This window comes from Saccopteryx bilineata, chromosome 12 (assembly GCF_036850765.1).
Source record: "Saccopteryx bilineata isolate mSacBil1 chromosome 12, mSacBil1_pri_phased_curated, whole genome shotgun sequence".
NCBI lineage: Eukaryota > Metazoa > Chordata > Mammalia > Chiroptera > Emballonuridae > Saccopteryx > Saccopteryx bilineata.
The window spans coordinates 50,137,986-50,165,887 of NC_089501.1; the positions used below are offsets into that span (position 1 = coordinate 50,137,986).

General features: G+C 44.7%; 1 protein-coding gene across 3 annotated transcripts in view; it reads left to right on the forward strand.

Annotated features, from left to right (window-relative positions):
- The first annotated feature begins 4,630 nt into the window (after positions 1-4,630).
- SNX9 (sorting nexin 9) overlaps positions 4,631-27,902 on the forward strand; it is a 92,929-nt gene continuing 69,657 nt past the window's right edge. For 2 of the 3 annotated variants that reach the window (XM_066247910.1, XM_066247911.1), the window contains exon 1: positions 4,631-5,293. In XM_066247910.1, the coding sequence (XP_066104007.1) occupies positions 4,646-5,293 (648 nt within the window). In that variant the 5' untranslated portion in view covers positions 4,631-4,645. Of the gene's footprint in view, positions 5,294-21,854; positions 21,876-27,902 lie in introns of those variants that run through there. The other variant, XM_066247912.1, reaches the window with a different exon arrangement.

A 27,902-nucleotide genomic window follows, 5' to 3' on the forward strand; every position in this document is an offset into this window, starting at 1 on the left:
ACTACAGAGGGGAGCAAGGAGTGAGAAGTGTCAATTCATTGCTGCTTCACTTTAATTTTATATAGGAGGGGAGACAGACTGACTTTCCCCATGCCCGGGGACCAGGATCCACCCGGCAACCCCCGGATCAACCAAGCCACTGGCTGCTGCGCGAGGAAGAGAGAAGGCAGATGGTTGCTCTATCCACTAAGGCAACCGGCCAGGGCCCAGTGCTGAGGGCTGAGACACCCAGTTTGGGGGCTGAATCCTTCCCATCGGCCACCAGCTGGGTTAGTAGGGCGTTGGTCACCTTAGGAGCCCTTAATGTCTCTTTCTGGTCTTGGGTGAGGAACAGGGGAGGGCTACTGAGCAAGAGCGAGATTACGTGCGTCCTCGGGCCTGGAGCTGACGGAAGAACTCGCGCCAGGGTGGCAGGACCACAAGCTCCCGGGACCCTCTCGTGCCAGCCCGCCCGCTGAAACTACAGTTACCTGCGCTGGGGCCAGGCTGCCTGAAAAGGGGTTTCTTGGGAGGATTAAGGAACTATTGCTCCCTTTTATGAAACTAGTCTAGGATATATTCAGTAGACAGAATTTATTGAAATGAGGGGGAAGTGAGTAATTTTGCAACATGGTTACTAACTCTTGTTAGAAAACAGAGGCCTTTGCTCTGAACAGGCCCAGGTCACTTAAAACAGGGATCCAAGTCTTTTCTTCAGCGGGCACATGAATTCACAAGTCTAAGAGCAAAATGAAAATGTTTAAAAAAAAAAAAGATTGAGAGTTTCAAAAGAATAAAATGAAACCTCCATTTTATGCCATAAATATGAACTCAAAATGGATCAAAGACTTAAATATAAGGCCAGAAACCATAAAACTTCTAAAAGAAAACATGGGTGAACCCCTCGATACTGTCCTTGGCTGTGATACTTTGGATGTGACACCAGAAGCACAGGCAACAAAAGCAAAATTAAACTGAGGATGAGCTGAGGTACCTAGGGTGACAGGGGTTGTGTCTAACAATGCAGCTGTCCACGGGAAAGTCCGTGCTCCTAGGAAAGAAAGGAGGGAAAAGAGAGAAGGGAGAAAGGGTGGGGAGTGAGTGTGTGTTTGGCTGAACCATTATAGCTGTATCTAAGAACCTTCAAGTTTTTAAAAGATGGTATTTTAAAATTATCATTTCAATGTGAATGAGTTTGGGGCTAGAGAGTTTCAGAATTACAATGATGAAGTTATTAATTTCTGCAGTAAAAATAAAAGTGCTTTAATTTCCTAAGTGTATCGTGGTTAACACCTGTTACTAAACAAACTCAGGGCAAGAGTTATCTGCGTCACCAGCACGGGATTCCTAGGAATCCTTATCACGCCCTCTCCCTGGCATGATAAAAAGAGTGCAAAGCCTAAACTGAATAGCTCTGCTGCTCTGGCTACACCTCTCTTTTCTTTTAAACGTGCAACCAAACGTGGTCTGCACATGCAAATCAAATTCCTTAGCTAATCAATTGTGTTCTCACCAATGAGAGTAATGGAAACTCAGGCTGTAAAGGAAATAACTGAACTTAGCATGCCTGCCAGGTTCAATGCCAGGGCTCTGGGTTCTGAGGGAGCCCACATAAAACACTACCTCTGTGGAAGCCAGCCAAAAGAAGGGGGTGGATGGGAAGGAACAGAGAGGTGTGAATGGGTGATCACATACAAGCAGAAAACAAAACCACCTACCTTCCAAGTATGTCCAGGACTTTTCATGATTGTCCTGAGCGAAGTCTATTTCTAGAGGAGGAGAAGCTACAGTTCCATTGGGTGGCTGTAATTCAAGAGATGAAGAAAAACAATGTCCTGCTGCTCTTGTTCTTCTAGTGTGGGTGGGTGGCTCCTAGCAGTTTCGGACAGGAGTCCTTGACCTGTTTTTAGCAGTGATGGCCTGACTTTCACAAAATTCCCTTCAAACCTCTTACCTAAAATAATTTTAGTTCAAAAATGAGATGTTTTAGAGATCTGTGATAAGAGAAGTAGGCTCTTGCCCCTGCTCCGTCCTAATATGTGGCCCGGGGAAGTCATTTAACTACCCTGGTCTTGTGTTTACACCTATAAATGACAGGATTGACATTTTACCATGTACTTGGTAAATACATCCAAAAGAGATGTGAACCAGGGTGGTATTAGGAGCGGGAAATCAGGGTCACCTGAGGATTACATTAGTGACTGTACCCCTGATTTTACTATCTCAATAATATGGGTGATTTCACTTTTTATTTAATGTTCACATTGATTTGCATTGGTAAAAGGAGTTTGGGGTCTCCATGGCTACTTCTAAAAATAAAACCATGACTACCAAAATCAGGGGTCCTCAAACTTTTTACACAGGGGGCCAGTTCACTGTCCCTCAGACCGTTGGAGGGCCGGACTATAAAAAAAACTATGATCAAATCCCTATGCACACTGCACATATCTTATTTTAAAGTAAAAAAACAAAATGGGAACAAATACAATATTTAAAATAAAGAACAAGTAAATTTAAATCAACAAACTGACCAGTATTTCAATGGGACCTATGAGCCTGCTTTTGGCTAATGAGATGGTCAATGTGCTCCTTTCATTGACCACCAATGAAAGAGGTGCCCCTTCCAGAAGTGCAGCGGGGGCCGGATAAATGGCCTCAGGGGGCCGCATGTGGCCCGTGGGCCGTAGTTTGGGGACCCCTGACCAAAACTATTCAAATAGGAAAACTTGGACTCTGGACTTGCTTTCTTGGTACCAGATGCTCAGGATGATTGGTTGCCCGGAACATGTCAATTGAGGGTGTCACAGGGGCGACCCTGACTTTGTACTTCCTTTAAAAACATGTATTATTGAACTGTTACAGGGAGCTATACCCAACTCTCAAATTTAAAAGGATAAAGAAAACTCTTTACCTGTATCACCCGAGTTCAAATCCTGCCTTTTCCATATACTAGTATGTGGTCATCTTAGTCAAGATATTTATAGTTTGTGAAAATGTAAACTCATTTATACCCTGGCCAGATAGCCTGGTTGGTTAGAGCATTGTCCCAAGGCACATGGGGCTCTGGCTACAATCCCTGGTCAGGGCACGTACGTAACAGATGTTCCTGTCTTCCTCCTGCTCTTTCCCTTACTGTCTCTAAAATCAATAAAATAAACATTTTTAAAAAATGTAAACTCATTTAAAAAAATATAAATACATTTTCAAAAAATTCTGACAACGGCATCTGATGAAGCTTCAGAACATTTCTAGGAATATACAATGCATTTCCTATTTTTTACACAAATAGAGTGTGCTGAACACAACATTCTTTTTTTTTTTTTTTTTACCTTTATTAATGTCTCTTAAAATAGTACCACTTTCTTGTGGGCTTCCTAGGATTTCCATTGTATGGATATACCATCTTTATTGAAATAGTCCTATTAACAAACATACAGGCTGCTTTCTGTTTGGACAACGCTTTACTGAACATCCTTGCTTAATCGTGCGAGTCTGACAGCGGGATGAATTCCTAGCAGTAGAGCTGCTAGGTCCAAGGTTATGGTCATTTCCAATTTTAATAAGTATTACCAAATCGGCCAAGTTATTTGAGGGATCCTTGATGTCTTCATATCTGTAAACAGTGGACAATAATGACTTTCTTCAAGATGAAGGTATGTAAAAGGTACGCGGTGAGCAGGTTGTCGATGGACATTAACCTCCAACCTTCCTTTAACTTAGACAACTAACTGTTCACGAATATCACGATGACTGAGCTTTGGACGTGAACTCAGCAAATGTAACACTTTGCATAAAATTCTGTACATTGACAGTGTCCCCATTTTAAACTCCATGTAACACGTGAAGTCTCTTGAGGTCAGACTGAATATTTTCAAGAGGACACAAACTTGACATTTAAATGTAAACTCTGCTTTCCTGGCCCAGTAAAGTTGACTGGATTTGACAGTTGCCTCTTTTAATGTACATACATACATATCCCCTGATAATAAAAACAGAGTGTGCTAGAGGGGTAATCAACCTTTTTATACCTACCGCCCACTTTTGTATCTCTGTTAGTAGTAACATTTTCAAACCGCCTACTGGTTCCACAGTCAGAGTGATTTATAAAGTAGGGAAGTAACTTTATAAAATTTATAAAGCAGAGTTACAGCAAGTTAAAGCGTATAATAATAATTACTTACCAAGTACTTTATGTCAGATTTTCGTTAAGTTTGGAAGAATAAATCTTTATAAAACAACTTACTATAGTTAAATCTATCTGTTTATTTATACTTTGGTTGTTCTGCTACCGCCCACCACGAAAGCTGGACCGCCCACTAGTGGGCGGTAGGGACCAGGTTGACCACCACTGTAGAGGAAAATACCAACTAGACCTGTCTCCCAGTCACGTCTTTTGCTTGAGTAGAAATCTGGCCGCTCAAGTCCTTCACTTACTGATAAAATCCGTATGTCCAACGCTGAATAAAAACGTTTTAATAAAAGACATGAAAATTTTTAGCCCTCCCCTTTCCACTGCAGGAAGGCTGTTGTGTCTCCCAAAACCTCTGGGGGCCCTGAGACATTTTAAAAATGGATCAAAAGTCCAGAAGGAGGTGAAGGGGACGTGAACGAATGCCCAGCCCGAGCTAACGCCTGGCAGAACCTTCTGGAAGGGCCCGGGGAGCCAATGCTCCGCTCGGTCTGGCTGTTTATTTCGCATTCGTTTCACTCAGCCCGGGACACCACCGGCCCGACAGCACTGTCCACCCGGGACAAAGGTCCCGAGGGTCACCGGGTCGCAGGTCCCGGCCCGGGGGACGGAGACGTGTCCTCAGCGTCGTGCCTCCCGCGGCCCAACCGGAGCGGCGTGCGCGGCGCGGGCTCAGCCGGCAGGGCGTCCGGGCGCCCCCGCTGCCCTCGCTCCCGGGCCGGCCTCGGCGGGGGACGCCACCCGCGCGGGGACAAAGGGCGCCGGCGGCGGCCCGGGCGGGGGCGGGGAGGGCGCGGAGGCCGCGGCCCAGGGCCCGCGCGCTTCCGCCGGCCGGCCGCTCAGCTCCGCGCCGCGCACGCCGCGGTCAATGGGAGGCTCGCCGGCGGGGGCGGGGCGGGGCGGGGCGGGGGCCGCGCAGCCGGGGAGGCGCAGGAACTGGCGGAGCGGCGGCGGCCGGAGTCGCCCAGCGCCCAGAGCCGCGGCCGAGGCGGAGCTGCCGCGCCGCGCCCACAGCCGGGGCCCAGCCGGAGCCGCCCTCCGCGTCGCCCGCCCCGGGCCGCCAGCGCGGCGCGGAAGAGGAGCCGGCCGTCCCGGGCTGGGGAGCCGCCCGCCATGGCCACCAAGGTGAGGGGCGCGCGGCGCAGGCCCCGGCGGCCGCTGGCGGGGCGCGGAGGGTCGGGGCCGCGGCTGATGCGGAGGAGCCGGCTCGGGTCACGCGGGGCGAGGGCGGCGGGGAGCTGGCGGGAGGTGCGGGAGGGTCGCGGGCGTGAGTGGCGCCGCCCGCAAAGTTTGCGGCCGAGCGGAGCCTGCGGCCGGGCCGCGGGAGGGGAGGTGCCCGCCGCCCCGGCTCTCTCGGAGCGGCCGCTGGTCCCCGGGGGACCCAGGCCCCGTCCCCGGCGGCGCCTACTGCCCAGCGCCCCGCGCGTCCGGCCGCCGCGGAGGGGCGCGTCCCTCCCGTCGCCCGACGCCGCGACCCCCGCGCGCCTGCGGCTCGGGGCCCGACCCCCGCCCGGGAGGACCCGGCGTTTCGAGTTCGGGCCCAGCTCCGCGGGACGGAACACGCAAATTGAACGCCCCGCGCTTCCACTTCCTTCATTTTTCTTTTTCCCCCTCTTGTTTTGCTGCCTTTTCAGTTTGAATATTTCCAGCGTGAATGACAGAGAAAGTGGGGAATGACTGTGTTTTCAATAACGGGTGTGCTTGCGAGAGGCCCAGGCCCGAGGTCTGCGGTGGAACTTTGACTCGAGCTTGGCAATTGGCCAGCAGTGGCGGCTGGCGCATTTTAGGGTATTCTTGGTGGAATTAGCGGTCACTCTTTGTCGCCTGAGTCTGCAGGAGTCACTCTTTCTCACCCCCTTTCCTGGGGCGTTTTCCTTAGTTCGGATGTAAATAAACTGGGGAAGCCGGGGCTGCTGAGTGAGGACCGGAGGTGAGGACCCCTCCTTGAGCCAGTCACGTGGTTTGAGGGATGAATTGACTTTTGCATTTCGTTTTTGCAACGTGACCTTTGTAAACATCAGCACCCGCTTCCACATTTATTTGTGAAATCTCCAAGTTTCTTTGGGTTGGTGAAAACCTTACTTTTGTCGTTAGGTTTTTGTTAGAGACTTGAGGAAAGTGGGAAGAAATTTGAAATCCCTCTGAAAGATCAGATGGTTTGATGACACGGTCTGTTAAACTTTGTGCTCAGAATCTATTTAGGTGCAGTGTTTGTTTATTTATTTATTTTTAAAGGGATAGCCTTCTTCAGGGGACCTGTTGCCTGCTGTCACTGAAATATGTCACTGAAATAATTACCTTCTTGTTCAAATATTTTTCGTGCTCTTTGGTTTTAGAGGTGATAGAACTTGCTCCCTTTTTAAACATGTATAATTTTTTGTTGCTCTTTTTTAAAAACAAAACTGAACTCAAGCCAAGGATGTCTAAGGAAATTTGATTTTGAGGTGTCTTACCACACATTTCGGAAATTATCAGTTACACGGTGTTATGTTACACTCATCTTGCAACCTTCAGAGCTGTGTGTGGTAGATATCTGTTCAGTGGTGGTCAGCGTTGTGGTATTTCTCACTCTGATCTTAGTGCACGTTCCTAGTACTATCCTCTGAGGGGGACCCAGCGTGACAGCGAGTGCAGGTCTGCATAGTGAGGATTTTATTTGATGGGTGTGCCTGGACTAGTTTTTCCATCAGCTTGGTTCTTGTGCTGAATCTGAATTGCCGTGTCCTCCCTGAATACAAGCCTTAAAGCATGTGCCAGCACTTCCTCCTTGATTATCTGCGCTACTCTGAAGGCAAATGCCAGTAATTCTGGCTTCTGGTTCCTTTTACCTTTCTAAGCACTATTCTGCATGGGACTCATTTCCCTGTGTACGTGGTGACAAACCACTTCCATTTTTTTAAAAACGGAAGAATAAAGAAGCACGTAATAAAAGAGGACCCTGCCTCAGTTTTCTGGTTTTCCTACTTCCTGGTGATTCCTTGTATCAAACCAAACTCTTTTTTTTTTTTTTTTTTTTTTAGTGAGAGGAGGGGAGGCAGACAGACTCCTGCATGCTCCAGACCAGGATCCACCTGGCATGCCCACGAGGAGAGGATGCTCTTCCCATCTGGGGCCCTTGCTCTGTTGCAGCCAGAGCCATTTTTTAGCACCTGAGGCAGAGGCCATAGAGCCATCCTCAGGGGCCAACTTGCTCCAGTTGAGCCATGGCAGCAGGAGGAGAGGAAAAGAGATGGGGGCGGGGAGGGATGGAGAAGCAGATGTGTGCTCCTCCTGTGTGCCCTGACTTATTTTGTGTGTGTGTTTTTCTGAAGTTGGAAATGGGGAGGCAGACAGACTCCCGCATGCACCCAACCGGGATCCACCCGGCATGCCCACCACGGGGTGATGCTCTGCCCATCTGGGGCATTGCTCTGTTGCAACCAGAGCCATTCTAGTGCCTGAGACAGAGGCCACAGAGCCATCCTCAGTGCCTGGGCCAACTTTGTTCCAATGGAGCCTTGGCTGGGGGAGGGGAAGAGAGAGAGAGGAAGGAAGAGGGGGAGGGATGGAGAAGCAGATGGGCGCTTCTCCTGTGTGCCCTGACTGGGCATCAAACCTGAGACTCCTGCACGCCAGGCCGACGCTCTACCACTGAGCCAACCGGCCAGGGCTGTGTGCCCTGACTGGGAATTGAACCTGGGACATCCATATGCTGTGCAATGCTCTCCCACTGAGCCAACCAGCCAGGGCCCAGACTCTCATTTTATAATTTTTCCCAGAGAGTAAAGTTCTCCGTGTTTTTTTCCCTCCACCTGCTATCCATACCTCTGCCCTTACCAACATCTGAGTGGTTTGGGGAGAACATACTTTTAGTAACTAATGTCTCCCATTTTATAAAATTTAAGACTCATTTGGCACTCAGGTGCTTCTATTAATTGATGACAAAGAAATACAGTATCTAGATATTTTAGGTAGCATAGGGTTTCCCTTTGAATTTACCAGAGAATGGCTTTGGTTCTCTTAAGTACGTTTTCTTATGTATTGTTCTTACATTTATTCTTGAAGATGCACTTATCTTCAAACTATCATGATTAAAAATAAAACAACCCATTTTCCTGGTCTGACCAGGTGGTGGTTTAGTGGATAGAGCATCGGCCTGAGATGCTAACGACCCAGGTTCAAACCCGGAGGTCGCTGGCTTGAGGGCAGTCTCATTTGGCTGGAGCGTGGGATTGCCGGCTTGAGGGTGGGATTGCCGGCTTGAGGGAGGGGTCGCTAGTTTGAGTGTGGGATCATAGACATGACCCCATGGGCGCTGTCTTGAGCAAGGGGTCACTGGCTTGGCTGAAGGGCTCCCGTCACCAAGGCATGTATGAGAAAGCAATCAATGAACAACTAAAGTGCTGCAACTAGGAGTTGATGCTTCTCGTCTCTCTCCCTTCCTGCCTGTCCATCTGTCTTTCTCTCTCTCACACACACTAAAACAAAACAAACAAAAAAATTTTTCTGATATAGTAAAAATAGAAAGAAATGATCTTAGATAAGAAAAATTTGAATTGGCCAGTTCTTCACTACCCAAGAAAGTTAATCAGTAACTGCATATTTTTAAGGGATTATATGTTCTTTGATTCTGATCAGTTGTGTTACTCTGAGACCAGTCCGATCTCATTGAACAAATACAGGGAAAGGCTAATACAAGGTTGTAAAGTCTTAACTTCTGTTAGGAGCTTCAGAAGGTTATATTTTGACTCAGTCATGTGGGAAGCTTAGGAGCAAATTATGTTTATTAAGTCTTGGGAAATAAATTATTTTTTTGCCCACCTTTATCAACAGGGACATAAAGAAAATAGTTGATGAAAGTTAATTCACAGCTGTATAATTTAGTTGTTATTTCTATTTCAAAGTTAACCTTTGGTAACTAATTTGGATCCTTTTGTGCTTACATAGTCACTTTTAGGAGTAATCATTATAACAAGATTCTAGGAGTCCCTGATGCTTTTAAAAAATAACTTTCCAGTGCCAGTGTCTGAAGTTACACATTTATGTTATACTGCTTGCTGGTAGAATTAAGTGGTGGTGGAATGTTTAAATACTGCTAGGAAATTTGCGACTTGTTCAGGACTAGTCAGTGAAACACACTGGAGAAAACTGTGGGAAGCATACTTTGTGGTTTCTCCTGAGCAAAAACTTCTTTATCTGAAAAAAGGGAATAAAAAAAGCTTTCTAAAGAGCCTTCAGGGTTTTGATAGTTTAAAAAAAAGTATGGAAAATTGTAACTGTTCAATTTTGTATAGCAGTAGTATTAAGAATCTTAATATGATAAATAGAATATCTCGACAGTTTTTGTGTGGTCAAGAAAAATTCTATGACAGTAGAAAGGTAAACCAATTTTCTATCAAAGAAGGAATAGGTTAGAAAGCATAAATTTTTTTGCAGCGTTCTCTCCTGCTCCTGTTTTTATATGGACCATCTGAAAGTTCAGCTGTGGTTTTACTTCAGTTGCCCACCTGACATTTTGTAACTTCGCATATGCTGTTCTTTCTTTTCTGCAATGCTGTTCTCTGGCCTTTTCCTCTAGGTACCTTCTTTTTACACATTCTGACTCAGCTGACAGCATCACTTCCTCTGGAAAGCAGGCCTGACTGCCCAGCCCCTGTTGCAGGGTCACGTATGTCACTACTGCCATTTAAGGAATGTTTCTAAGGAATGTTTTCTCAGCTAGTGGCTGTCTCCTGTAGGAGGCTGTCTGTCCCAGTAGGCTGGGATGTGTGTTTGCTCCCCTTTGTATCCTTCGTGACCAGCACAGGCTGAAGCTCTTGGTAAACTGTTATTACACAAAAGAATGTTAAATTTTCTTGCCTCCAGCTCCTCTCTCTCCAGTTAGAAGCACCAAAAAGATATTCCAGTGAGATAAGTGTTAAAGAAAACTACCTCTAACTCTAAACGTCCATTCAGTTAATTGTGCACCAGTATACATGCACAATGGAAAATTAACATCTACAGCTTAGGTATTAGCAATGTTTCTAAATACAGTAAGTCAGTTTTACTAGTGATTATGTGAGAAATTGGTTCTTAAATGTTCAATGCATTAGAACAAGCTTCAGACTTCCGAAACTGAAAAGATTTATCTTAATTCATGAGTTGTTAGACGTGTGCTTAGTTTTTTTGGGCAGTTTATTTTTTAAAGTAACTTTTTATTTTTTAATTACAGTTCACATACAATACTACATCATGTAGTTTCAGGTATACAACATAGTAATTAGACACTTACATTCTTTAAAAAAGTGATCGCTGTGATAAACCTAGTGACTGATAACATACATAGTAATTAAAGTATTATTGACTATATTTCCTATGCTGTGTTTACATCCCCATGACTATTCTGTACCAATTTCTGCTTCTTAACCCTTTGCCTTTTTCAACCATCCCCCCTCCTTGTATCTATGAGTTTGTTTCTGTTTTCTTTATTTATTTATTTTTACGTTCCACATATAAGTGAATCGTATGGTATTTGTCTTTCTCTGACTTAATTTCACTTAGCACAGTACCCTCTCGGTCCATTCATGTTGTTGCAAATGGTAAGAAGCCATTCTCTTGTAGGGCTGAGTCATATTCTGTTGTACATAAGCACCACCCCTTTATCTGTCCATCTGTCGATGGACACTTAGGTTGCGTCTGCATCTTGGCTACTGGAAATCACGCTGCAGTGAACATATGGATGTACAGGTATTTGTTTTTTCGAATTAGTGTTTTGGATTTCCTCAGGTAAATACCCAGAAGTGGAATTTCTGGGTGCTTGTCTCCTGTTATAGCTTTTGCATTAAAGTTTATTTTGTCTGGTATAAATATTGCTACCTCAGCTTTCCCCCCTCATTTTTATGAAATATCTTTTTCTATCCCTTCCCTTTCAGTCTGTGAAGTTTTGGATCTGAAGGCAGACTCTTGTAGGCAGCACATGTAAGGGTCTTGTTTTCTTATGTATTCAGCTACCCTGTGTTTTTTGATGGGAACATTTAATCTAGTTGCATTCAGAGTAATTGGTAAATAAGAATTTTTTTTGACATTATTCATATGTTTTCTTTTCTTAAAGATGTCCTTTTAACATTTCTTGTAATACTGGTTGGTGGTGACAAACTCGTTTAGCTTTTTCTTGTCTGGGAAGCTCTATTTCTGTCCTTCATTTCATCAGTTTGAATATTTCATGCCAATCCCTTCTGGTCCGCAAAGTTTCTGTTGAGAAATCAGCTGTCAGTCTTATGGGCGCTGCCCTGTGGGTAACTAACTGCTCTTCTCTTGGTGCTTTTAGGATTCTCTCTTTGTGTTTAACCTTTGGTGTTTTAATTATGATGTGTGTTGGTGTGGGTCTCTTTGGGTTCATCTTGTTTGGGACTCACTGTACTTCCTGGGCTTGTATGTCTGTGTCCTTGGCCAGGTTAGGGAAGTTTTCTTCACTGTTTCTTCAGCTCTGCTGATCCCTTGCCCTCTCTCTTCTCCTCTGGTACCCTCATGGTGCAGATGTTGGTGCACTTGGTGTTGTACCAGAGGCCCCTGAGATTGTTTTCATTTTTTTGGATTCTTTTTTCTTTTTGCTGTTCTAATTGGATATTTTCTGCTGTCTCATTTTCCAGATCACTGATTTGATCATCTGATTTATCTAATCTACTTTGAGATTTTATGTTTTCTATCTTCATTTTTATGTTCTTACTGAGATCATTGAGCATCCTTATAACCAGTGCTTTTAAATCTGCATCTGGTAGATTATCTCCATTTTGTTTAGTTCTTTTTCCGGAGCCCTGTTTTGTTCCTTCATCTGGGGCCTGTTTCTTTGTCTTTTCATTGTGTCTGCCTCCTGTGTTTGCTTCCGTGTATTAGGTGGAGCTGTTCTGTCTCCCCGTCTCGGTGGGGTGGCTTTAGGTAGTAGGTGTCCTGTGGGGCCCAGAAGCGCAGCACAGTCTCGCTGGTTACCTGAGCCAGGTTGTTAGTCAAATAAGTTTGTAAATATGATGTATATGTTTGCTCACTTATAGTTGGCATTGGGTGTGGGGGACAGGCTGTAAGCAGGCAGGGTCATTATAGCTTAAGGCTTAGTTTTAAGACTGAGCCTTTCCCACCCATGACTCTTGCATGATGTGGGGTGGTGCACTCTCATGAGGAATCCCCTTTATGCCTCAGATAAGTGACTTTGTACCAGAGACTTCCTTGTTTGTATATTGGATTAAAGGTTTTGATTTCTACACTATAAAATGGGCCAGAGGAGCCCATGCTGTAGGAGAGCAGAGAAAGGCCAGGGGAGGAGAGGAGAAGCAGCCAAGATGGCAGAGTGCTGAGGGAGAAGCCAGTTTGTGCAGAGAGGAGGAGATGGGGAACAGAGGTGAATAAGGCTGGTGAGCTAGAAATCTTTGATTCTAGGAAACTTGGATAAGTCAGTGGCTTTGGAGCCCTGAATGGAAAGGGAAGTGTTTACCCACTGTATGTATTTCTCGCCTGCTGGATGCAAGCAGGATTAAAGCTAATGGCCCACCAGTTCTTGGCTCCGTTGTTTCGTTACCGTCTGTCCGAATCCAATGCGAACTTGCACGGGCCAGGCTGCTGTGATGGTGGCCGTGGCTACTGGCTTTGCACAGGTGCTCCAGGTGTGTGAGTGTATGTGCCCTCCTATTGCCTGTTATAGTTGAGCCTTAATTACTGTTGGCACAGCAGTGGGAGGGATTGACCCTCAGGCTGATTGGGTTGAGGACTAGTTGTGACTACAGTGGAGGAGCTGTTGACTGGGGACTGACCTTACAGAGCAGGACTTGCTTTGGCAGACTTTGGTACCTGCTGAGTCTGCCCTTTGGGTGTGTCATTTGTGGAGGTGGTTGGGTGGTACTCTCGTGGGATCTGTTGCTGGCCACTGTGTATGTCGGTTCTGGGACCTCTTGGGATGGGTTCTGGTGCAGGCCAAGGTCAGCCACTGCCTGTGCCCTGCCCAAGGCCACTTGTTATGAGCTACCAAGCGGTTGGTTCTGGGCTTTGCTAAGCTACTTGGGAGAGACTGAGCTCCAAACTAAGGCCAGCTGCCACTAGTGTCAGGCCTGTGGCTTTTTAATAAGAAGGGCACGCCAAGACCAGATGCTGCTTGTTTAGAGATTGTGGACCTTCGAGAGATTTTAGGAAAGTCCTCAGCATGAGCCAAGACAGGCCACTTGTATGGAAAAGCCACTGGAAGAGGCGTAGGTGTGACCGAGAGTTGGGTGGGGTGGGATCTCAGGGATCACCAGGGCAGGGCAAACAGTAGTATGAGGTTGATGGAGACTCAGATATGGCTAGTATGCAGGCTGGGTTGGGGGAGGGTTCAGAAAAGAAACAATGGCCTCTGTCGGCACTCTGGGAGAAAGTTGCCCCTCTAGGCCTCAGCCTAAAGCCAGACAATTCAGTTCCTACTCGTATATGCCTGGTACCTTTCATACTGCTGCTGCCCCAGTGCTGGAGCTCGGAGTGAAGGAGTCCAAGTAAGTCTGTGTGGTTTCTTTCAAGAGGAACACTTGGGACATCAGCAGCCCCGAGTCTCACTCAGATACAATCCTTGCTAGTTTTCATAGCAGGAAGTTATGGGGCCTTCTCTTCTTGGCACTGGAACCCTGGGCTGGGGGTTCTAGTATGGGGCTAGGACCCCTTGCTTTTAAGCAGGGACCTCTGTAGTGGAGATATCCCTCCCATTTTTAACACCACACATGTGGATGGGTGACCAGCCTGTTTTATGTCTCCACCACTGCTACCAGTCTCAGTGGGGCTTCTTCTGTATATCCTTAGTTATACAACTTCTGTTCAGCGAGACTTCAGGTGATTCTCAGAGATGGTTCTGTTTAGCTGTAATTTTGATTGTGATAGGCAAGCTCAGCATGTACTTACTCTACTATCTTGACTGGGAGCCCCAAAGTGTGCTTAATTTTTAAAAGTATAGGGTATTTCTCTTTTTGTCAATGATTTCTATTTTTTTTTCTTAAGTGAGAAGTGGGGAGGCAGAGAGATAGACTCCCACACATGCCCTGACCGGGATCCACCTGACATGTCCACTAGGGGGCGATGCTCTGCCCATCTGGAACCATTGCTTCATTGTTTGGCAACTGAGCTATATAGTGCCTAAAGTGGGAACATGGAGCCATCCTCAGCACCTGGGGCCAACTTGCTCCAACTGAGCCATGGCTGTGGGAGGAGAAAAGAAAGCTTGAGAGAGAGAAGGGAGAGAGGGAGGGGTGGAGAAGCAGATGGGCGCTTCTCCTGTGTGCCCTAACTGGAAATCAAATGTGGACATCCACATGCTGGGCTGACACTCTACCACTGAGCCAACTGGCCAGGGCCTTGTCAGTGATTTCTAACTTAATTTACATTGTCATCAGGGAATCTGATTGGTATTAATACTATACCTGAAAATTTGTTGAGGCTAATTTTGTACCTAGCATATAATCAGAAATGTTTCACCTTATGTAATATATTGATATATTCTCTAATTGGTCCACATTTATTTATTCTTTATGTGCCCATTAGATATGCCTTTCACATCTGTATCCTTACTAACTCTTCTTGGTCTGGTGTACTTAGTGACCTTTTGACTACTGATGGACATGTTAAAATGGTGGATTAAAAAAAAAATCTCTTGAGTTTAGAATTAGTATTATCTTCCATGTGACTTGAACTTTTTATCATTATGAAGTAATGCTCTTAATTATGCATTTTTCCTTCAAGACCATTTTGTCTAAAGTTAATGTGGTTTCACTAGCTTTTGGTAACTCTTTGGTACATAAAAACCTGTAGCTGAATTTTAACTTTTTATCTAGTCTGGTGATTTTTGTGCCTGGAGAGTTTTCTCTGTCTTATTTTACTTCTTTTTCTCCTTGTCAACTTTTTTTGGAAGGTATGTTGGTTTGTGGCTTTTCAGTGGTTATCATATCATGTATGTTACCATTTCTAAGTCAAGTCTGAAGTTACTCAATATTATTACCCTCTTCCTGAGGGTAAGAAAAGACCTGCGGATACTTAACTCCAAGCATCTTCCCCGGAATAGCCATTTATTGCCTGTAGTTGAATTCTCTCTTTTCCACCACAAATTAGACATTTTAATTTTTTATACAGTTAATGTTTGTTTAGATTTCATTACCTTTTTCTGTATCTTTATTTACGATTTCTTTTTACATTCTAGTTCTTTCTAGGATACTTTTCTTTCTGCCTAAAGTGAATTCTTTGGAATTTCCATTAGGAAGATTTGTTGTTGGTAAATCCCTTACATGTGAAAACATATTTTGCCCTATTCTTGAGACTTGCTTGGAGGTTCTAGCAGGGGAGCGCAGCTACTCATATACCCTTGACCGAAGAACGGTCCTCTCCTCTATTGGGGAAGGTCGTCCTCTTCGACCGAGCGCGCAGCTTCGGGAGGGACGTACATGAAGCGGTGAGGGAGGAAGGGGACACCCGCCTAGCCAGCCAGATCAGCCGAATCAACCCTGGCGATCAATGGGTGACAGATGTCGCAGCCAGATCGCCCTCACATCCTATTTTGCCCTATTCTTGAAATATAGTTTCCCAGTCACAGAGTTCTAGGTTGATAGTATTTTCTTTCGACATAAAGGTATTATTCCTGTTTTCTACTGACTTTCACAGTTACACGAAGAAGTTAGCCATCTAAGAGGGTTCCTTTCTGATGGTCTAACTCTTCCCTCTTCCTGTTTTGAAGGCCTTCTCTGTCTTCAGTATTTTGGACTGTGGTATGTTCATGTGCGGATTTTACTTAAACAGCTTGCAAGTTAATGGGTGTCCTGGGTCTTTCAGTAGCTCGGGGCAGGGAGGGCAGTGCGGTAGAACGTTCTGTGAGGCTTGCAGTGTCCTGTGTCTGTGCAGTCCCATCCGGCAGCGCCCCTACGTGTGCTTAACAAGGACTTGAAATGTGGTTAATGTGTCTGAGGACCTTCGTTTTTGTTTTTAATTTAGATAGCCACCTGAGGCTAATGGTACTGGAGTGAGGAGCACAGTTGTAGAAAATTCCCAGCAATTATTATTTCATGAATACTGAAATATTCCCCATTCTCTCTGTCTGGAATTCTAATTAGCACGAAAAAGTCCAACAGACATAAAACTTCCTAACTCTCAGCCTCTTATGTTTTCTTTGTGCTGCTCAAGTTCACTGTTCACTTTCAGTTGGGCCTGATCTGTTCTTTTATCCATACATTTAATTTTGGGTTATTTTATGGATTTAGAAATTATATTTGGTTCTGTTTCAGATCTGCTTGATCCTTTTTTATAGTCTCTCATTCTTTCCTTATAGTTTTAAGCTTCACTTAAGCATAATAATAAACATTTATAGTTTGTGTCTGGTAGTTCTGTCTGAAGTTGAATTTGGCCATCTGTTTCTTCTGCTCATTTTTACTACTGGTGCCTTGTTTTCTGGTTTGATTTTATTTTTTTCTGTGAGCTGCTCATTTTCCTGGGAACTTCATCTGAGGGAATTTTAATGCCTTAATTGAAGTTACTCCACAGAGAATCTGTCTTTGCTTATGCCAGTTTCTTGGGGATGTGGCATCCTTGGGGGTCACTGTAACTTGATTCCTGGCTTACTAGGTTTCCAGCCGTACTGGGCAGCAGAAATCTGGACCTAGGGTCTCTGGGATGATTTTTCCCTGTTCTCCTCCTCTGTGTCAGTGATGGTCAATGGTCAGTGTCCTGGCTGTTCCCTGTAGTGCGGCAGGTTCTTCTGTTTGACCCTCATGCTGGGGTCCTCCCGGGGTCTCAGCTTCTGGCTCAGCACAGGAGTCCCGCGCTCCCCTAGTATCGCCTCTGGAGCGGAGTGCAAACCCAGACTCGGGGTCTCGGGGTCTGGAGGAAACTCCAGGGTAGCAGCCTGTCTCAGCACGTCTTTCTCTCAGGGCTTCTGCTCTCGCTCCCTTTACGACCTCCCCAGATCCTTTCCTCGCCCGCTTTACGACCTCCCCAGATCCTTTCCTCGCTCCCTTTACGACCTCCCCAGATCCTTTCCTCGCTTCCTTTACGACCTCCCAGATCCTTTCCTCGCTTCCTTTACGACCTCCCCAGATCCTTTCCTCGCTTCTTTTTCGACCTCCCCAGATCCTTTCCTCGCCCGCTTTACGACCTCCCCAGATCCTTTCCTCGCTTCTTTTTCGACCTCCCCAGATCCTTTCCTCGCTCCCTTGACGACCTCCCCAGATCCTTTCCTCGCTCCCTTTACGACCTCCCCAGATCCTTTCCTCGCTTCCTTTACGACCTCCCAGATCCTTTCCTCGCTTCCTTTACGACCTCCCCAGATCCTTTCCTCGCTTCTTTTTCGACCTCCCCAGATCCTTTCCTCGCTCCCTTGACGACCTCCCCAGATCCTTTCCTCGCTCCCTTTACGACCTCCCCAGATCCTTTCCTCGCTTCCTTTATGACCTCCCCAGATCCTTTCCTCGCTCCCTTGACGACCTCCCCAGATCCTTTCCTCGCTTCCTTTATGACCTCCCCAGATCCTTTCCTCGCTCCCTTTACGACCTCCCAGATCCTTTCCTTTTGTGCTGACTCAGCAGTGTGTTTTAAAAGTTGTTTATTTTTGTGTGTGTCTGTGTGTTTTGCTTTTAATATTTTCTTTAGCGCTTCAGTGTGTGGTGGTCGTTAGCCTGTTAGCCCACCGTGTTTGCCAAAGCGAAACCCAAGTCAGAGCATCTTTGTAATGGACTGTGAAGTGCAGGAATGGAAGGTGTGCACACAAAAGGTTAATCTGTTTTTGGAGGGAAAAGGTGAGAAGGCAAAGTTGGGAAGCATTTTAGTTGAAACCAAACCTGAAGTCACGCAATCAGAATAACAGACTGTGGACGTGTCACTTTCTAATTGGTACTTCTTCTCTCATTCCACTCCCCTTTTTGACTATTAAAACACATGATAGAGCCTGACCAGTGGTGGTGCAGTAGATAGAGCATCGGCTGGGATGCTGAGGTCCCAGGTTCGAAACCCCGAGGTCGCCGGTTTGAGTACAAGCTCATCCAGCTTGAGTGGAGACCCACCTGCTTGAGTGCAGGGTTGCTGGCTTGAGCATGGAATTATAGACATGACCCTATGTTTGCTGGCTTGAGCCCAAGGTTGCAGCTTGAGCTTGCCTGGAGCCCCCGGTCAAGGTGCATATGAGAAGCAAATGAACAACTAAGATGCCACAACTGCAATTCAGATTGATGCTTCTCATCTCTCTCCCTTCCTGTCTCTCTGTCTCGTGAAAAAAAAAAAAAAACACCATGATAAATTCGGCCCATTTACTCATTTTTAGGCATTGTAAATACAGTGCTTAAGGATGTTATTCAGTATGACTTAATTCTTCTAAGTCAGAGACGTGTAACTTTAAGGGTAAGTTAAGGAGGGTGAAAAATGCAGCTTTATTCAGCAAGCTTTTCCCCCCATCATTCGCTGACTCCTTCAGTTGAACTCTGAGCGCAGGGTCGGGCCCTCAGTGCCACAGGGGGTGTCATTTGAAAGGCCCGTCCTTGCCCTCTGAGAGCACATGCCCACTTTACGGAAGCAGTATCCTCCTAGGAGAGTGGAGGCCTCCTGCCTGGTACAGCGGGGTGAGGGTGGGGGGCTTTTTTTATTCTTTAATTCATTGATTGAATTTTAACCCTTTTCTATCACATCAGTCTATTTTAAAATACCTTTGTATATCTTAACAGTTTGCAAGTCCAGTCTTTGTCCAGTAAGGCCCCCCATACTACTGAGTCCAGCAGACACTGCTATTGCTTCGGGCACCTCTTTAGCTGGAAGTAAGGATGCTACGATTTGCATCCTTGCCCAGGCGGGCTGACATTCAGAAATTAATGAGCTATTTAAAATGTGCCAGTTAAATGCCAATTTAAATGTTTTTTCTAATGCAGATGAACAGAACAGGGCTTGAAAATGTCAATATGTGTGTTATTAGGAGTTGTCTCTCTCGTGGTAGATGCACTTAGCAACTTCTCTTTCCAGTGGTTTGCCTGTTTTGTATTCTCAAGATTTTGAGTGTTTAATATTTATTGGTTTAGTGATAAGGAAGAAAACAATTTCATTTTTTTAAGTTTAAGAGTTGATTGTCATTAATGAGGCCCCTAAAGCAGATTCCCAAACTTACCCACCTTGTGTTAATTTCTTTTGAATTAAGGTAAGATGAATAAAAAGTTTTTAATGCTTTTAATAAGTAATTGGCATGTCAACAGAAAAACAGAAAAATGCTAATGAATTTAGGATTACAAATAGAAATTTAGAGATTTTATTTAAGCACTATATTTTCTTCTTCCAAAGAAGAAAAGGTATATTTCTTAACTTTAAAAAATAACTAAAAACTTACTGAGTAACCAGCGCTGAGCCTGAGTCTTAAAGCGGCTGCTTTCTGAGCACGTGTGTCACGGGCCTGCCCGCCCTCCCGCCCGCTTCCTCTGGGAGCTGCCAGCAGCAGAGCAGCTGGTCCCCTGGGCCAGCAGCTGTTTTCTGTCGTTTCTGTACTTTCCCCACCTTCGTAAGATTTTAGAGTCAAGGGTTAAATTTAAGAGTTCTGCAGCCTTTTTGTTGATGTGTCAGACTTTGTCCTATGGTTGCCGTTACCGGTAAGTAAAGCATAGTCGGTAACCTTATAACGAGAAATCCCCAAAGCTAGAAAATCAGCAGCCTTTAGACCACTAAGATCTGTAATTACATCAGCTTGATCTGTCTTAATCATTTAAAGCCAAGATGATGCCCAAAAATATGGAGTGTTTTTTTTAAATTCTGATACTTAAAGCTACTCTGGGCCAGTCTTGATGACTGCGCCTGTACTGTTTTCTGTCTTGTTTTTTATGAGAGGCAGGGGGAAGAGGAAGTAGTTGTTTCACTTTAGTTGTTCATTGGTTGCTTGTTGTATGTGCCTAGACTGCGCAAGCCAGGGTTTTGAACCGGCGACCTCAGCATTCCAGATCAACGACTCTCTATCCACTGCACCACCACAGGCCAGGCTGGTTCTTTACTGTTTTAAAACCCATTCCCCTTTTTGATAAGTGAAAACATTTCATGTTCTTATCGTTATTACTATAAAAGTGATAGATTGTATTTCTCTAAAATGCAAGTATTAAATATTTTCCCCCAGACTCTGCTCTGCTGCTGCCTCATTAGGAATGTCTGCTAAAGAAAGAGTGGGACATCGGGAATAAGCTTCTATCTAAGGGAGAAATGGAAGTCTACTGAGTGCATCAACAGTTTATAAGGGATCGTGTTTCTTGAGTTTGCGGCATTAGTGGTGGAGCTGTGGTACCCTTGCTGCACCCTGTCCCCCTACCCAGGGAGCTTGTTACATCACAGATTGCTGGGCTCCACTCCAGAGTTTCTCGTTCAGGAGCTGGAGCCCAGAGCGTGCATTTCTGTCAGTTCCAGCTGGTGCTGATGGGCTGGGAACCACATTTTGAGAGCCACTGTTGTGGAAGATGGAGAAGGAGAAGAAAGAACCTGGGTCTGTCCTTGGTTTACCCCTGAATCTGTGGACTGTAAAATGCGCGGCACTAGGACACTATGTGAATTGAATATTGTTTCTTGTTTAAAGAACTCTTCATTCAAACTGGGTTCAAGTGATGCTGAAAATCAAAATACTGGTCATGTCTCAAATAAAAGCTGATAGTTTCTCATCAACTTGTGGTGTACAGAAACTTCTCACACCACAAGTTATTTGTATTGATTGGTTATTTGTATTATATGCAAAATGACAACACTATTAGGACCTATAGTTATTGTGGTCGTGAGATGGCCGTGGCTGGTTATTACTTTTCCTGTTGCTTTTTAGATGGCCAGAAAGCATGCCATACAATTGTATAGATCATCGTAGTTCACAGCATTCATCCCAAATTTACTTGCATTGTATAACTTCTAAAGTGGTTGTATAATGATGATGATTTTTAATTCACTGGGGGGATTATTATTTAAGAAAGTCCTGTTTTTAAATTATTTTATAATACAGATAATCTATGATATTTGTATAAACCCAGTTTTTTAAAAATTAGGAATGCATTTGATTTTCATGGTCTGTGGTTAATATTAGAATGTTATTATATGTAAATATCAAGGGATATTTATGGGAGATGTTAAGTATTTTACTAAAAATAAAAAACATTTTTCTTTCAACAATCTCTCCAGAACTTAAAAATAATGTAAGTCAACAATACACGCACATTTTCCTACTCTCAAAGCCTTTACACAGGGAAGAGACCCTGGAACCTCTTCAGTTGAAGTGTTACAGTTGCTATGGTAGAAGTATATGCACAGTGTTTGGGGTCAGAAGTGAGTCTCTAGTCTGTTTTCCTGCATCCACTGTCATTGGAAACTTAACAGTAAAGATGAACTTATGACAGTAAAAAGGCCACAGTTTGAAGTTTTTATGTAAAAATAAAAGCTAAATACTCTGATTTGCATTCATCCTAAGGTAGAAAAAGGTCATTTCTCTACTTGAGAGATTACAGAACGGTGTTTAATAAATGAGAGCATGTTTAGTTTGAGGTCTCTTAAAGAGGTTTGGTTGTAGTGATTGCCCTTGCAGGGTGGAAAAGTACATTTCCAGTCTTCCTCACTGTGATCTAAACTTTTATCTGCAAATAGTCCCACGGAGCCTTAGGAGCAAGTGAACAGTGCTGTGCGGACAGCGTTTCTGTGGCATGTCTGCTCTGAGTCCCTGGCCTGTGACAGAGTGTCTCGGAATGCTTGAAAGGGACCTGCTCCTTTTCTTATGAATGTAAGTTTTTAAAAATTTATTGATTTTAGAGAGGGCAAAGAGAGAGACAGACAACATCAATTTGTTGTTCCACTTATTTATGCATTCATTGGTTCATTCTTCTAAGTGCCCTGACGGTAGATTGAACCTGCAGCCTGGGCGTGTCAGGGCAGTGCTCTATCCTGAGCTATCCTGTTAGGGCTCAGATCTGCCCCTTTCGATTTTTAGTTAGCAATTTAGTTAAGACATCTGAAGTGTTCTGTGTGCCAGGTTGGAAACACCCAGAGTTTATTCCAGATTGGGGGTTCCCAGCCAGAGAGTTTTCAGGGATCTTTAAATGGCAAACATTGTTGCAGATTGTGTATCTTCTCCACATTTGCAATACTAGTTAACAATGTAGGAGATTGTTATTAATAAAATATGGATATTGCAGAATAGTCAGAAGTACTTCTGTAACATTTTCAATGAAAATGAATCTTAAATACTTGTCTAAAAAGAAAAACAATGTAGTTTAGTCAAATACTGTGTTAAAGAAAATGATATCATAGCTTTTTACATTTAGAGAATCTTACAAGCATAGGGAACCTAGTAGTTACAGTTGCTGCAGAAGTCTTTTCTTCTACCCTCAAAGTAGAGGAAGCATATATTCTGGTGGTGGTGATGGGACATACTTTTTCTTGCCATTCCAATTCCGCCTATGTTCAGTGCTTACTGTTATTGGCAACTAAAGTAACCAGGTTTACTGTAGAGATACGGAAGAAGTAAAGACAGACAGACATAGTGTCTGTCCTTGAGGCCCTTCTGGCTTCAGTGTTTTCAGAAACAATTGTAGGAGACCCTGAAGACAAGGAAGGATAGTGACCCTGACATTAAGGCTTGGAATGAATACCTTGTCTGTGTTTCCTGCCTTGTGCTCTCTGCTAACACCTCCTTCCCTGCCTGCCCACTGTGCTGCTTCCACTTGTGTGTTCTGTTTATCTCACCACATTCTCTTGTGATTGTTTCTCTTTCCCATCAGCCATGGAGGACGGAGGCTCTTCCTTGCGTGCTTTCATATTATCCTGGAGTGATCAGTAGTAGCTACTCAGTAGTTGATTTTTTTGAGTAAGAGCTGCGGGCCACCTGTTCTAGAAAGGGCCCAGGCTTTCCTGGCAGAGAGTCCCTGGGTTACAGTCCTGGGTACTGGGTTGCAGTCCTGAGTTACAGTCCTGGGTTGCAGTCCTGGGTTGCAGTCCTGGCAGACAAGCTGGGTTGCAGTCCTGGTTTACAGTTCTGGTTTACAGTCCTGGGTTGCAGTCCTGGTTTACAGTCCTGGGTTGCAGTCCTGGTTTACAGTCCTGGGTTGCAGTCCTGGGTCACAGTCCTGGGTTGCAGTCCTGGTTTACAGTCCTGGGTTGCAGTCCTGGGTTGCAGTCCTGGGTTTACAGCCCTGGGTTGCAGTCCTGGGTTACAGTCCTGGTTTACAGTCCTGGTTTACAGCCCTGGGTTACAGTCCTGGGTTGCAGTCCTGGTTTACAGTTCTGGTTTACAGTCCTGGGTTGCAGTCCTGGGTTACAGTCCTGGGTTGCAGTCCTGGGTTGCAGTCCTGGTTTACAGTCCTGGGTTGCAGTCCTGGTTTACAGTCCTGGTTTACAGTCCTGGGTTGCAGTCCTGGGTCACAGTCCTGGGTTGCAGTCCTGGGTTGCAGTCCTGGGTCACAGTCCTGGGTTGCAGTCCTGGGTTGCAGTCCTGGGTTGCAGTCCTGGGTTGCAGTCCTGGTTTACAGTCCTGGGTTGCAGTCCTGGGTCACAGTCCTGGGTTGCAGTCCTGGGTTGCAGTCCTGGGTCACAGTCCTGGGTTGCAGTCCTGGGTTGCAGTCCTGGTTTACAGTCCTGGGTTTACAGCCCTGGGTTGCAGTCCTGGGTTACAGTCCTGGGTTGCAGTCCTGGGTTGCAGTCCTGGGTTGCAGTCCTGGGTCACAGTCCTGGGTTGCAGTCCTGGGTTGCAGTCCTGGGTTGCAGTCCTGGTTTACAGTCCTGGGTTTACAGCCCTGGGTTGCAGTCCTGGGTTGCAGTCCTGGGTTGCAGTCCTGGTTTACAGTCCTGGGTTTACAGCCCTGGGTTGCAGTCCTGGGTTACAGTCCTGGGTTGCAGTCCTGGGTTGCAGTCCTGGTTTACAGTCCTGGGTTGCAGTCCTGGCTTCTCTACTTTCTAGCTCTGTGGTTGCAGGCAGACGAACCACTCTGTAATTATGCCAGAGCCTATCTTATTTCTTGCAGGGATCTTAAACTTCTTATAATATACAGGATAGTTCCAAAATAAAGAATATAAAGAGTTATCTTTTGCTTGCCCCAATGCTGGTTGAGCACTGTTGAGAAACACTGGCTGAGGCTAATCAGGTCCAGATCTGTCCCTAGAGCTGGACGTGGTGTTACCTTACAGAGTGGGGTGAGGGTTATCCAGTAAAGAGGGGAGAAGAGGGTATGACTGTTGTGAGCACTGCGGTGTTGACTCCAGTGGAGTCTCAGTAGGTGAGAAGAGATGATCTATTGGGGAGGGGGATGGAGTGGGATCCAGGGTTAGATTTTTAGGGTGGGGTTAGATTAATGGAGGATCTTAAACACCCGAAAATGAATCTGAACTTGACCCTAGGTAACCGGGAGTCATTAGGAGTTTTTGATAAGTGGCGCGGTGCCTGTTTTATCACGAGAGCCTCCAGCAGCGGTGTGTGACGGTGACTGCGTGAGAGAAACACTGGCGAGGAGATCAGTAAGGGGCCGGACACCATCAGCTGCGGACGTGCCGGAAGGCACAGGGCAAGGAGCTGGGTAAAGCTCCAGTTCGTTTGGTCCTTGGTCATTCTGCCTCTAGACAGGTGACTTGACTCATGGAACTGGCACTGCACACCTGAGCAATACACCATGTGAAGGTTGTTTTGAAAACTAAGGAAGGAGTCGGTAAGGTGTCTCATGCCTGGAGACACTTAGTTACCCACTTGATCGTTTTTCTACTTGGTTTTCCGTTTTCATAGCATTTCACAGGTGGCAGGGCGGATTCACTGCAAAGGGAAAGGCAGATGGCGGGACCTGGTCAGAGGTCCATCTCCTCCTCGTCGAAGGTGTCCGTTCAGGACCCCTCCAAGGAGCTTTTCTGGCTTCTCAGTTTTCACGTGTAACGATTCTCTCCTTCTGTAATCTCTTCCCATCTCTTGGTTGCTGTTTAGTCTAAATCTCTTCATTTGATTAAGTATGATTCATTCTTCTGTTTTGGTATAATAAACTTCGGTAGCTCTTCAGATTGTATTCTATTTTGCTAACTTAATTTTCCTTGGCAGTCTTATTTTACTATATCTTTAACCTTACACTGGGATACTGTACAAACCAGCTGTAGTTCTGTGGTGAGTTTTATATTAGCTGTATGAACTAGAAGAAAAATTGCTCTAAAGAGGAACTACTGATGAAAATAAATCAGAGTGAGGAGTACTGGCCTTTGTCCAAGTACTCAGTTGAAAGCGGACACTTGTACTCCGCATGTAACATAGTTTTATGTACACAACCTTAAGAAGAAGCCTATTTTAAGAAATTAAATTTTATTGTTAATTTTTTTAAATTTTTAATTAAAGTAGATGTACAATATTGTATTATTTTCAGGTGTATAACGTAGTAATTAGACATTTATGAAACATACGAAGTTATCACTCCAGTAAATCTAGTACCCATCTACACATGCATAGTTATTGCAATATTATTGACAGTATTCCCTATGCTGTACTTTACATCCCCATGACTATCTTGTAATTATGAATTTGTACTTCTTACTCCCTTTGTCGTTTTCACCATCCCAGCCTCCCTCCCGTATGGCATCCGTTAAAATATTCTCTGTATCTGTGAGTTTGTTCTGTTTCCTTTGTTTCTTAGATTCCACATGTAAGTGTGTCCGTAAAGTCATGGTGCACTTTTGACCGGTCACAGGAAAGCAACAAAAGACGATAGAAATGTGAAATCTGCACCAAATAAAGGGAAAACTCTCCCAGTTTCATACCTATTCAGTGCAGTTCCATGTGGACTCACACACAGATTTTTTAGGGCTCCTTAGGTAGCTATCCCGTATAGCCTCTACAGACTTGTCACTGACTGATGGCCTACCAGAATGGGATTTCTCCACCAAACTGCCGGCTTCCTTCAACTGCTTATCCCACCGAGTAATGTTATTCCTATGTGGTGGCGCTTCGTTATAAACGCGCCGGTATTCACGTTGCACTTTGGTCACGGATTTGAATTTAGCGAGCCACAGAACACACTGAACTTTCCTCTGTACCGTCCACATCTCAACTGGCATGGAGTGGGCTGCTCCGCTGTATACATGGTGTTACTTCATCATCTGTGCATGGGCACATGCTACCACATCATCCTACAGAAACTGGGAGGGTTTTCCTTTTATTTGGTGCAGATTTCACATTTTTATTGTCTTTTGTTGCTTTCCTGTGACCGGTCAAAAGTGCACCATGACTTTATGGACACACTGTAAGTGAAATCACATGACATTTGTCTTTCTCTGAGTCATTTCACTTAGCATAATACCTCTAGGTCCATTCATGTTGTTGGAAATGATAAGAATTCATTCTTTTCTGGGGCCGAGTCGTATTCTGTTGTACATAAGCATCACTTCTTTACCCACTCACCTATTGATGGACACTTAGGTTACTTCCATATCTTGGCTATTGGAAATCACGCTGCAGTGAATGCATGGAGGCATATGTCTTTTCAATTTAGTGTTTTGAGTTTCTTCAGGTAAATACCCAGAAGTGGAATAGCTGAGTCCTTCTTTGTCTCTGGTTATAGCCTTTGTTTTCAAGTCTATTTTGTCTGGTATAAGTATTGCTACCCCAGCTTTTTTTTTTTTTTTTTTTCATGAAGTATCTTTTTTTCATTCCTTTACTTTCAGTCTGTGTGTCTTTGGATCTGAAGTGAGTCTCTTGTAGGCAGAGTAAGTAAGGGTCTTATTTTCTTATCTACTTAGTTACCTTATATCTTTTGATAGGATCATTTAATTCATTTACAATTATTTTTAATTTTTTTTTATTTCAGTATGTTTATTCTGGGCAGTTTTCTACCTAGCAGTTTTATATAAAGTGGGGCATTTTTTCCCCTTGTTTTGAGAGAGAGAGAGAAAAAGAGAGAGAGAGAGAGAGATGGATTTGTTGTTCCACCTAGTTATGCATTCATTGGTTGATTCTTGTATGTTCCCTGACTGGGGATTGAACCACAACCTTGGCGTGTCAGGACGATGCTCTAACCAACTGAGCTATATGACCACGACTTAGTTCATTTACTTAATTCATTTACATTTAAAGTAATTGTTGATAGGTATTTATTGACATTTTATTATTTCTATGGGGTATTTTTCTTCCTAAAGATGTCCCTTTGACATTTCTTGTAATACTGGTTGGTGGTGACAAACTCGTTTAGCTTTTTCTTGTCTGGGAAGCTCTATTTCTGTCCTTCATTCTAAATGATAACTTTGCTGGATTGAGTTATCTTGGTTATACTCCTTGTTTTTCATCAGTTTGAATATTTCATGCCAATCCCTTCTGGTCTGCAAAGTTTCTGTTGAGAAATCAGCTGTCAGTCTTATGGGCGCTGCCCTGTGGGTAACTAACTGTTCTTCTCTTGGTGCTTTTAGGATTCTTTGTGTTTAACCTTTGGTGTTTTAATTATGATGTGTGTTGGTGTGGGTCTCTTTGGGTTCATCTTGTTTGGGACTCACTGTACTTCCTGGGCTTGCATTCCTGTTCTCTTGGTCAGGTTAGGGAAGTTTTCTGTCATAATTTCTTCAGATAGGTTTTCAATTCATTGTTCTCTCTCTTCTCCTTCTGGTAACTCCTGATGCAATGTTGGGTGCGCTTGATGTTGTCTTTGGATATTTTCTGCTACTTGATCTTCCAAATCGCTGATTTGTTCATCTGCTTTATCTAATCAACCCCCCCCCCCTTTTTAGCATGCATGTGAGAGAGAGAGAAAGAGACAGAGAGGGAAGAAGGGAGGGCAGAAGGGAGGGAGGAAGGAAGGAA